General features: G+C 50.4%; 6 protein-coding genes across 6 annotated transcripts; 3 read left to right on the forward strand and 3 right to left on the reverse strand.

Moving 5' to 3' along the window:
• Nucleotides 1–149: 149 nt before the first annotated feature.
• MYCFIDRAFT_204057 (uncharacterized protein) lies at nt 150–2,217 on the forward strand (the record flags this gene model as incomplete). Its single annotated transcript, XM_007929943.1, has 3 exons — nt 150–202; nt 253–994; nt 1,072–2,217. 3 exons carry the CDS (start codon nt 150–152, stop codon nt 2,215–2,217), a joined length of 1,941 nt encoding a protein of 646 aa, XP_007928134.1.
• Nucleotides 2,218–2,356: 139 nt separating this feature from the next.
• Nucleotides 2,357–3,320, reverse strand: MYCFIDRAFT_79931 (uncharacterized protein; the record flags this gene model as incomplete). The annotated part of the gene is made up of 2 exons (XM_007929912.1): nt 2,357–3,107; nt 3,301–3,320. 2 exons carry the CDS (start codon nt 3,318–3,320, stop codon nt 2,357–2,359), a joined length of 771 nt encoding a protein of 256 aa, XP_007928103.1.
• Nucleotides 3,321–4,131: 811 nt separating this feature from the next.
• MYCFIDRAFT_100933 (uncharacterized protein) lies at nt 4,132–4,854 on the reverse strand (the record flags this gene model as incomplete). The annotated part of the gene is made up of 2 exons (XM_007929944.1): nt 4,132–4,539; nt 4,579–4,854. Coding segments are annotated over 2 exons (684 nt in total), but the record flags the coding sequence as incomplete, so codon positions are not given.
• Nucleotides 4,855–5,406: 552 nt separating this feature from the next.
• MYCFIDRAFT_35254 (uncharacterized protein) lies at nt 5,407–6,381 on the forward strand (the record flags this gene model as incomplete). The annotated part of the gene is made up of 3 exons (XM_007929739.1): nt 5,407–5,494; nt 5,609–5,875; nt 5,933–6,381. 3 exons carry the CDS (start codon nt 5,407–5,409, stop codon nt 6,379–6,381), a joined length of 804 nt encoding a protein of 267 aa, XP_007927930.1.
• Nucleotides 6,382–6,830: 449 nt separating this feature from the next.
• MYCFIDRAFT_87506 (uncharacterized protein) lies at nt 6,831–7,700 on the forward strand. Its single transcript, XM_007929945.1, has 2 exons — nt 6,831–7,325; nt 7,389–7,700. Exons 1-2 carry the CDS (start codon nt 6,933–6,935, stop codon nt 7,563–7,565), a joined length of 570 nt encoding a protein of 189 aa, XP_007928136.1. The 5' UTR covers nt 6,831–6,932; the 3' UTR covers nt 7,566–7,700.
• Nucleotides 7,701–8,534: 834 nt separating this feature from the next.
• On the reverse strand, nt 8,535–10,170 carry MYCFIDRAFT_51100 (uncharacterized protein). Its single transcript, XM_007929801.1, has 2 exons — nt 9,872–10,170; nt 8,535–9,815 (listed from the first exon to the last, which is right to left on the reverse strand). Exons 1-2 carry the CDS (start codon nt 9,938–9,940, stop codon nt 8,646–8,648), a joined length of 1,239 nt encoding a protein of 412 aa, XP_007927992.1. The 5' UTR covers nt 9,941–10,170; the 3' UTR covers nt 8,535–8,645.
• Between the last annotated feature and the right edge of the window lie 659 nt (nt 10,171–10,829).

Here is a 10,829-nt window from a genome sequence, read left to right on the forward strand (position 1 = left end):
ACTTCCCGATGGCAAGCCGAGGTACAATCTGTAGAACGAAGAGCTCGCTCACCACCACATCACAACGATGATCATGATGATTCTGCCATGTGGTCATCGCAATTGCTCGACTTTGAGCTCGATCACCAACGAAAGCAAAGTGCATGAAGATGTCGGGACGTATACAGCCTCGACCAATTCAAAGAATCCTGGTTGCCAATCGGTATGCTGGCACTAATCAAAAGTATAGCATGGCAACTGACAAGATGATAGAGGCGAGATTGCCGCTCGGATTCTGTCAACATGTCGTGAGCTCGGCTTGGAGACGTTTGCAGTCTTCACCGAGAATGATGTCAGCCATGTCTACAATGCATCACATGCCATCAAGCTAGAGTCCCCATCATCGTATGTGAACGTCGACGAGATCGTGAAGATCGTCCAAGAAAAGCAAATCGATGCAGTTCATCCAGGCTATGGCTTTCTCTCCGAGTCCTCTTTATTGGCATCTAGGATGGCCGAGATCAACGTCATGCTTGTTGGGCCTGGAGCTGAGAATCTGGATCGAACGGGTGACAAGCTTCGTGCAAGGCAGCTGGCAGAAGAATGCAATGTACCTGTGCTACCAGCTTTCACCACACCGACCGGGAAATTCGAAGAGGTCCAAAGCTTTGCGGAGAAGAATGGTCTTCCGATCATGATCAAGGCCGTTGATGGTGGCGGCGGGCGAGGCATCAGGCTTGTACGGAAGATGGAGGTTTTGCAGAGTCTGGTCAAGAGAGCCATTGAAGAGAGTCCAAGCAAGCAAGTCTTCGCCGAGAAAGCAGCTGTAGATGGCTACAGACATGTCGAAGTGCAGATCGTGGGAGACGGGAATGGAAATGTTATGCATCTGTGGGAGCGAGAGTGCAGTATCCAGAGGAGGTACCAAAAGATCGTTGAACTAGCACCGAGTATGTGTCAAGACAGGACTGCTGTGCAGCCTATCATTGAGGCTGCAGTCCGTATTGCAAAGAAGGTGAGTTGACGAAAAGGGTGGTCAAGATATATCACTGAACGCAACAGATCAATTACGCCTCCCTAGGCACGTTTGAGTTCCTACTCAACCCAAACACCAAGGAGTTCTTCTTTCTCGAAATCAACCCTCGCTTGCAAGTCGAACACACCATCACTGAATCGATCTGCTCAACAGACATCGTCCAAGCCCAACTGCGACTCGCTCAAGGCGCTTCCTTTTCCGACACCGGTCTCGATACACTTTCTCAAAATCCCCTCGCACCACCGCCTCAATACTCAATCCAACTCCGTCTGACTGCCGAAGATCCGGAAAAGAACTATTCCCTCAGCATCGGCAAGATCCAGTCATTCAAATTTCCTTCTGGAGTGGGAACCAGAGTCGACACAGCCCTAGTACCCAACATTCCAGCAGTCGTAACCTCAGACTTCGACAGCGTTATCGCGAAAATCATCATCACCGCACGAACGTGGCCAGACACTGTCTCGAAAGCCCGACGAGCCTTAGATGACACTCAAGTCAAAGGCATCCAAACCAATCTCGCCCTATTGCGAGCCATTGTCCGGCACCCCGACTTCGAGAACGGCCAATGCGACACTCAATGGTTAGAGTCAAAACACGAAGACCTCCTCACCCTCAGCCGGAAACATCAAGACGGTCCCGATCCCTTACACGGACTCGTCCAGCAAGAATCCCAATCTGCCCCATCCGCTTCATCCAGCCACGACACCGCAATCTTTAAAAAAGACGACGCCTGGACCATCACCCTCACACCCCACAACGTCGAAATCCAGCAACAGCAACAACCATACCACCTCCAACTCACCAAAATCCTCAAAAACAACTTCCCGGCTTCCTTCGCCGCAGAAATCCTCTACACATCCCCCGCCTCCAAACCCGTTCCCTTCACCCTAGCCCTAAAATCTTCCACCGCGTCAGGCTCGGCGATGGGTTCGAGTCATCCGTACGGGAATCCATCGGACGCGAGGCATGTTATCATCCCAATTTCTGGGAAGTTAGTGGAAGTTTTGGTTGAGGTGGGGGATGCGGTTCGGAAGGATGAGCCGGTTTGTGTGATCAAGCAGATGAAGATGGAGGTGGAGGTGAGGTCGCATAGAGGTGGGGTTGTGAGTTGGGTGACGGAAGCGGAGGATGGGGAGGATATTGCGGAGGGGATGTTGGCGGCTGTGATTGTTGAGGAGGAGAGGGTTGGGGCGAAGTTGTGAGTAGACAGTTACCGATTCGGGGAATGAATTGATGGATAGATGTTCGTTCTGCTTCGGATGGTAAATCCTTTTGTTTTTTTTTTTGGTTCCCAATCCTATAAAACGTCGTCGTCCAACTCTCCACCTACCTACCACCTACCTACCACCTCACCTCCCCCGTCCCCCTCCCCCTCCCACAACCCCCCACCCCTCTCCCACCCCTTCCACTCTCCCACCTCATCAAAGCAAACATATACCCCTGAAACTCCCCCGGACTCCTAAACCCATCGCGATGACCATCCCTCGCAAGCGCCAACGTCACCCCAAATCTCCGATCCCCCAAATCCCCACGCATAAGCTCATAAGTCCCCATAGCAAACTCCCCATCCCACTCCACCATCCCCTCAAACGCAACGTCCAACCACTCCGCCGCACCACCACCACCACCAAACCTTCGCTTCGCATGATCCCGCCAAGCCATGACGGCGTCGTAGAGCAATCGATGCGCCCCGTCGATTTCGGCGTGAGGAGCTCCGCTGACGACCATGTGGCCGGGTTCGCGGGTTGCGAGGACGATGCGGTGGTAAGGGTGGCCGTGACTTGGGATTCGGAAGGCTCGGAGGGAGAAGGCGGAGAGGAGGGATTCGCGGGTGGCGTTGGGGGAGACGGTGTTGATGTAGACTTCGTGGGCGAGGGCGAGGATGGATTTCTGGAGGTGGTGGGTTTCGTCGCGGCCTTCTCTGGGGATGAAATGGGTGTCTTGTCCTACAGATCCGAGGCGCATGGTTGGGACAGACACGCGTTCGGACTGGGCGGTGGTGAGTTCTTCGATTGTCATGGTGAATGTTGTGGGGACTGTCTTGAGTGTGCAGTGGTTGAAGCAGTATTGATTTTGCGGCAACGGCGGAAGACTTGAAGGAAGAAATGGTAGTAGTGGACGTGATACCTATCTCGCAGCTTGCACCGAGATCAAAGATCGGAGCCTGACAAAATGTTGAATTTTGGTGCGACTATATATTAGCTTACCTGCGATTGGATTGCAGCTCTCTGCCTCCCGCCAGCCTGAACTTTGTGTCGGCAAGGCTGCGATCAAAAACCGCTTACCAGTGACCGTTCTCGAGCATGATCTGACTCTAATCCGGTGCTAAACCTTGGAAACCACGGTAACCTGTCGGCAAAATCATTTCGAATCTGAGGATCAGTTTGCTAATGTCGACCTTGCGCGGCGCAGAGTTTGCTTGATCGCAATTGCACTTGCAACTTCATAGGACATTCTTGAAATGCTCATCTGGCCTTGGGTACGCAAATTTTGAATGCGTTCCCTCAATTTGAAGTCGAAGCTGCGCGCCTGTCTGGCGCGATACTTTACAGCTCCACGAAGTCGTGATCATGTCCTCACAGACTTTTCTTAATTCTTGATCCGGAAGCTTGTTTGTTGAAACACCTTGCACGTTTGGAACTCACCTATGGAAGCAGAGTGGCTGATCACGACACGAACATGTTGCCAAAGGAGACAGAACGAAAAACTTACCAGCGCATCCGAGACGTTGCTTACTAGCGCAAGGCAAGCACGCAAGTCTCGAGGGCTGAATGTGGGAAGCGCCATGTTAGCAGCTGTTTCATTTCTTCATAATTGAGTCGACATACTCATCTAGCGAACTGATCCACACCGATGAAAGCAAGCCCTCGCACTCATTGCGCTCAGGTCCGGTTTGCAGGTCGATGCATTCGCCGTTGACGCCTTTAGTCGTCCGTGGTAAGCCCAATTCTCCTTTCGAACGCCTCGCTGAACGCAGAGATATGCAAAGAAGACTCCCAGCAGCCGCACAATTATCCAAGCAGCTTTAGTCCAGCAGCGGGCTTGTTAGCGGGCTTCTTCTCGATTCCAGCACCGGTATGTGCTTTGAGCGGGTCCTTGTCATTCTTGCCCGGCTTGTTCTTGTTGCTGTTATTCTTGCCTCGGTGCTTGTTGTTGTCCTTCTTCAATTGGGGGCGCACGTCGGTCTTGCTGCGTTGAATCGTCACTGGATGACTGCCGATGTACTTGCCTGTCATCTCTCGCGCAGCTTTGAAGCCAAGTTCGCCCTCTTCAAACTCCACGAAACCGAACCCTTTGGACTTGGTCGTGCGCTTGTCTCGTACCACGCGCGCCTTTGACACGCCGTATTGCGCAAAGGCTTTTGCAAGAGAATCATCAGTGACCTCGCCCGCCAGATTGCCCACCATAATGCGGAATTTGGTCGGATCCCATTCGAGCAAAGATTTGTCTTCCCATTGCTCACCCCCGCCTTTTCTCACGACAGTGAATTTGCCGTCATCCTGCTTGCTCTTTGCATCGCCATTCTCGGCCGCGGCTGCTGTTGCTCCGCCTCGTTGTCCAACTGGGGTGTGGTTCGCGTTCCCTTCTTGACGAGAGTCCTTACCCTTCCCTCTCCGGTCCTGCTGATCTGCCGGCGCATATGCTGATTGCCACTGCGCAATCTGCTGCTCGTAATCTGGGTCGAAGTTTGCATTCTGCGCGGCGTAGGTAGATGCTGGCGGTGGCGGTGGGGCGAATGGATTCCTTATCGCTGGTGCTGGTGGCGCTGCTTGATACTGTTGCTGTTGCGGTTGAGCGTACTGAGCGGCATAACCTGGTGGGTAGCCATATGCTCCATACCCTTGATTCGCGTATTGATTGTAGTCCATATTGTACTGGTTATAGTGGCCGGCGGATGCTGTGTGCTGGCTCTGTCGGGGGAAGGTATTGCCGTAGAAGTTGATGTTGCTGTAGGTGGTGCTTTGCGCCTGATATGCGTCTGCCTCTGCATAATTGTTGGTACGGTGAACGTGATTCACAGCGTGGCTCTTCTTCTTTGCCATATTTTTGAAGTCGCACTATGGAAGTTGCAGTACTTACCACAAGGCTGCTTTCGCGCAAGTCGGGAGTCTTCGAGTGATGGCCGGGTGGGGATGTGTGAAAAGGCAAGCGGCTGTCGAGTCAAGTCGCAATTGCAATCACAGTCACGGATCTCGGCCGGCCACTCCCGTGCTAGCGTGAAGCTTACTGTATATATTCTATTGACTCCATTTGCCTCCACTCCTTCTCCTTCCTGCACCTGCACCTGCACCTCTACATTCACAGGCATATCGGTCTATCTTACGACGGCTCACGCCAACTGACACGAAACCCTTGTCCATGTGCTCGTTATGGCGACAGATGGCTCAGACATGCCATTCGTAGATGAGTCCAGCCTTCCAGATGCCTCGCAACCGCAGGCAGATTTTCTCGATACCTCGTTCTTTCAGGGCCATTCTGGTGGGCTCCCGGAGCTACCGACACCGGCATCGATTCTCGAAAGAGATGCGCGAGGAGGGGGCCGCGGCACTGTTGCCATTCCAGAACTGAACTTGGTGGTAAAGTTTGACCAAGCCGACTACTTGAAGTTCGATGAAGCAGTGACAATGCGAGCCATGCGACAGATATTCCGGAATGACGAGATACCGGTTCCAGAAATATTCGGCTGGAGGACTTACAATGCCCACAATTTCGTCTATATGAGCCTGATACACGGCCAGACATTGCGGAAGGCCTGGCCTTCTCTGACAGAAGCAGACCAAGCAAGGATCTGTGAACAATTAAGTAGTGTGGTGTCTTCTCTTCGAAGCATCACGCGAGGGCCAACGGAAAAAGTTATTGGTACGTGGATTGTCTCTCATAACATTATCTTTCTCTCATCTTCTCACCTACCCTCAGGTTCCATCAGCGGCGGTCCAGTCACAGACAAATATTTCAAGCCCGACTATGAAGGCGGTCCTTTCGCGAAGATTTGTGACTTCCACGACTGGATATATGCGGCGGCCACGCGCCAACAGCCCGGCCCAGACATGGTCATTCCGGAGCCTTATCAAGCATACCGAGACTCATTTGACGACAACAGCAAGATATACTTCACGCACGGGGACCTTAGTCTCGACAACATCATAGTCGCTTGCACAAACGGCTCTTGGAGTATTGTCGGCATTGTCGACTGGGAGCAGTCTGGATGGTACCCCGAATACTGGGAGTATTGCAAATTGTATTTCGGAGTGGAAGATCAGCATCCTTGGCGGACGGATGGCTGGGCTGATAAAGTAATTTCTGGTACATGCTTTGACGACGTCTTGTTCGCATTGGCAGAGTATACTTCCTGGAGAGGGTACTAATTCGATTGAGCTCAATCGCGTCGTTCGGAATGAGCCCTATGTGGAAGACTCTGCAAAGCAATTGAAACAGTACCAGGATTGGCGCAGCCACGTGCTCAGCTAATGAACAAGCGCGTAGTCTTCGTGAGGTATTCCGCCATGATATTCCGCCATGAGACAGACTGAGAGCTTCATTGCAATGCGAAAGTCTGTTGAGGTCAGGTTTGGTAATGCCAGAGCATTGCAGTATCAGGACGACTCTGTCAGCAAACGTCGGCCAGCGGAATAGCGCCGTCTATCTGCACGCGTCTAGTCGATCGCCGTCACTGGTGTTCTACAGATAAATTTGTGCTTGGGCCAACTCAAAGCTACATCCCTGCCATCCTAGGCAGCAACTACGCCGCACAGAGCGGCTAAGATACAAAAAGATCTTTGGTAGGCAACGGATGGACAAGCAGCAAGAATAATTTGACATAAAAGGCCTATAGAGAGGTGTCGATTCCTTCCCATCAACATTCTCAACATCGTTATCCATCCTTCTGAAAAAAAATCTTCACGCATTCTTCTACACCATGTCACAACGTTCCGTCTACCTCATAAAATATCGTACTTCTGTCAATCAACGTGCTCATCTAGCACTATTTCTTCCAAACGCGCCCAACGACAGACCACAGCTGGCACAAACCTTCCGGGAAGCGCCCTGCACAGGCACAGTGATACACGTCATTGGCGAACCTCTATTCGCCGGCTACGCTCTACAATTCAAGCGGAACTACGAATGCAGCACTTCCCTAACTCTCAAAGAAATGATCTTCCTCGGCTCGATCGATTCCTCCTATGTATTCAACCCCACCGACACAGCAACTTTCCTCCTAGAATCAACTCCACGCGCAACTATCGAACGAGAAGCAACACGAGTTGACCCACCACCCAAAGGTCAAAATCCCAGAGCCCTTGTCGACGGGGTAGGTATCATCAATAATGACTGCTGCATTGCAACAATCGACTGATTTAGGTACCGAGTCTAGATCCATAGGAAAGATTGTCAGGATTGGATCTTGGAATTTCTCGCAAGGCTTCTGAGCAAAGGTTTGATCGATCAATCTGCTTTGGATCTTGCGCGTACGCATCGAGATCCACCCAATCTTGGGGTCTTTGGACAGCATACTAGTTCTATTGGTCAGGCCGTTGCTCCTCGAGGTTAGATGATACAAGGTGAATATGTCTGGGATGGATTAGAACGCAGGTCGTTACGAGTACTATAATAGTCGTGCCTAGAAATAGCTATAGTTTCTAATTATCCGTCTAGTTTATTAATTAATCGAAGCTACTTATCTTATACTATTAATTCATAGTTGTCTATTTTTAATATCTAGGTTTCTCGACGACCCTCTATAAAACCTCTTCGTTCTTCTTCTCCTTATATTTCCTATAGAAATGCACAATTAAGCTAATTATATTTACATCCTTAATGCCTAATAGCACTTCTCCTAACAACAGCTCACTACTCTTCCGCCTTCATCCAACAGCATACATGTACGAACCACCCCCCGCAAAAAATTACATCCCCAAAACCAAACGTTCCTAAACATAAGCCCCGTCTATCTCACCTGACCACGCAAAAGCTCGTTTCGGCATCTTCTACCCCACCCAAACAGAGTGACCAAGACCCAGGCCTGAATTCACCACTCTACCAAAGCAGCACGATCCACATCGTATATAAGAAGCTTTGATATCCTACTTTCCACTACAGTACAAATTCAAGCAACCCTCTGCATAAACACCTTAGAGGAAACTCGTCTTTCTCGACTGTGAGCTACATGACCGATTCATACCTCACGAAACAAATGAAGGAAGAAATTCCTAGATCGCGTTTAGGTACAATGAATGCCTTATCTTGATTCCTACTATAAATACCTACCTACCGCCCAAAGGTTCTTGCAAGACCCAAGGCTAACTATGTAATCAATCGATAGAGGAAGATGATTTACCCATCCTCTTGTTGGAATTGGTACGTAAACGCGAGCGTGTTGGGAGCGATTGAGTCTGATCGTGAGCTGGGTTCATTCCTTCAGGTATCTGCGAGGTCAGCCACCACGAAACGAGTGATATATCAGCATTCGAAGCCCATTCCTCCATCATTGCGGCTTCGGTCTCGCCAGAAACACCACTGTCTCTTCCAAAAAATCACTCAGATTGGGATCCTGTTCTATCCTCTACATCAACGCTCCACTGGTATCAATACAAGACAAATGCATCCTCATAACAACCCCCCCCCCCTCCCCCTACAACTCATCATGCTTGTTCTGCGTCGACAGCATCGGCATCGGTCTCCCACTATCCCTAAGCAAATCAACACCACTCTTCTTCCGATACTTCTCCCACAAAGCGAAAAACTCCTTCTCCATGCCACTCTCCAATTGATCGGGGAGCACGACAACATATTCGACGTGTAAAGCACCATGCGAAGGGCCTTTACCTTCCTCATGTTTCCAAATCGGCATACCTTCGCCTTCCACGACTTCGACGGTGCCGGGTTGCACGACTTGGCCGCGTTTTCGCGAGAGTTGGACGATGTGGCCGTCGAGATGGGTGAGGTTTCGTGTCCAGTCGCCCATCCATGCTTCTCGTAAGGAGAGGATTTCTCTCCAGAAGAGGTTCTCATCTTTCCGTCGGAAAAAGGCGCCATCTGTTCGGTCTTTCTCCTCGGCAACAATCCCAGGAGTCTGCTCCGCGATATGCACCACCAAACTCCCAGCTTCCCAGTCCGGCGACTCATCCGCTTCATTCTCATACTGCACTCTCGCCCCTCTGGGCATACCCTTCTCAACCGTAATATCATAACTCTCTTCCCCCCTCACAACTCTCTCCCCACCACACTTCTTACACTTATGCCTCACCGTCGACCCCGCACCCCCACACTGATCGCACTGCATCTGCACCTGCTGAAAAATCCCCGGCGCAAGCATCTGTTTCTGCAAAAGCATCCCATGCCCTCCACACTTCGCACACTGATCACGATGCCCATCCTCCGAACCCGAACCCTCACATTTCGGACAAATCACCTGCTTCTCGACTTTGAAATCGTGCTCGGCGCCTGTATAAAAGTCTTTGAGCGGGAGCTTGATCCATACCTCCATATCCGGCCCTCTTCTCTGCCCGTGCCCAAAGTGTCCCCCGCCGCCAAAGAACTGGTTAAAGATGTCGAAAGGGTTCCTAGCGCCTCCGCCTCCTTGACCTCGTTGTTTATGCTGCTTCACGCCTTCTGCGCCATGCTGATCGTAGATTTTTCGCAGGTCGCTGTCGGCGAGGGTTTCGTATGCTTCTGAGACTTGGACGAATTTCTTGTTCGCTTCTTCGTCGCCAGGGTTTTTATCTGGGTGGTATTTCTTTGATAGTCGCCGGTAGGCTTTCTTGAGGTCGCGGTCTGAGGCTGATCGGTCGAGGTCGAGGATCTGGATGATGGATGACGTTAGGTTGGACTCCTGATCAAGCCGATCTGCTTTATTACCTTGTAGTAATCTTGCGCGGTAGCTAGAGCCAGTAGCCCTAGCAGCGCAAATGTCGAGAAGATCCGCATGTCGGTCGGGTGTATGTTTGTTTCTATAGCGCGCGTAGGTTTTGCATGTGTGAAGGAGTGTCGATCGATAAGCGATGAAGGTTGAGGTTGAATGAGTGCTGAGCTAACATGTCATGCTTTTTACATGTGCTGAATCTTCGTTGCAAGCACATGCACATGCAGAAGCCAGCTCGTATCCTGTCACAAGATCGTGGGTTGGAATCAGGAACAGGTGAGTGAGGTGTTGAATCTTTCACCAATGCCTTACTCGGACATCCCTGCCAGAGTGATGAACCGACAGCTGTCCGTTCACTAGCGTCGGAAGAGATAACTCTAAATTTCAGCCTCATTCTTCCACCGTCACCACTCGCCTCCCTCGGAGGGAGGCGATTCGAGCGACTTATAGTTAATCGCACGCGCGTTACGTCGAGCGACCTATTGTAGGTTATTTATATAGTGTTTTGTATAGGTTATACCTAGGTTAATACCTATATAGTATAGTATATAGATTTCTACTAAATCGCGTCGAAATCGCGTCCTCTAGTATATTCTTATATTTCTTCTGCCTTAGACCTCGTCGTCGCTATTATCGCTATATCGATAGCATCTCTTATCGCTTAGTTATCCTTATTATCGCCTCCTATTACGTATTCTAATAGCTAAGCCTAATAATATTATATACCGCTTTTTTAAGTAATATAACGACTATAGGGCAAAGCGGCGTATTATTTGTCGTTTCTACGATTACGACGGTATAAAGGACTTAACGCGGAATAAGGAGCATATCGCGAAGTATAAGAAGCGGATAGAGGCGTAAAGGATAGGCAAACTGCCGTCGTCGCTAGAATAGATTAAATTACTATAAGTCGCGTTAACCGCCGCTTAGTACGACTATCTCGAGGAGTTATAC

This window comes from Pseudocercospora fijiensis (assembly GCF_000340215.1).
Source record: "Pseudocercospora fijiensis CIRAD86 unplaced genomic scaffold MYCFIscaffold_6, whole genome shotgun sequence".
NCBI lineage: Eukaryota > Fungi > Ascomycota > Dothideomycetes > Mycosphaerellales > Mycosphaerellaceae > Pseudocercospora > Pseudocercospora fijiensis.

Excerpts from the sequence above, each read along its gene's own strand:
- MYCFIDRAFT_51100 (XM_007929801.1), bottom strand. The coding sequence starts at position 9,940 with ATGCGGATCTTCTCGACATTTGCGCTGCTAGGGCTACTGGCTCTAGCT. Across the intron at positions 9,816-9,871 it reads CCGCGCAAGATTACTACAAG|ATCCTCGACCTCGACCGATC; the intron begins GTAATAAAGCAG and ends TCCATCATCCAG.
- MYCFIDRAFT_87506 (XM_007929945.1), top strand. The coding sequence starts at position 6,933 with ATGTCACAACGTTCCGTCTACCTCATAAAATATCGTACTTCTGTCAAT. Across the intron at positions 7,326-7,388 it reads CCAGAGCCCTTGTCGACGGG|ATCCATAGGAAAGATTGTCA; the intron begins GTAGGTATCATC and ends TACCGAGTCTAG.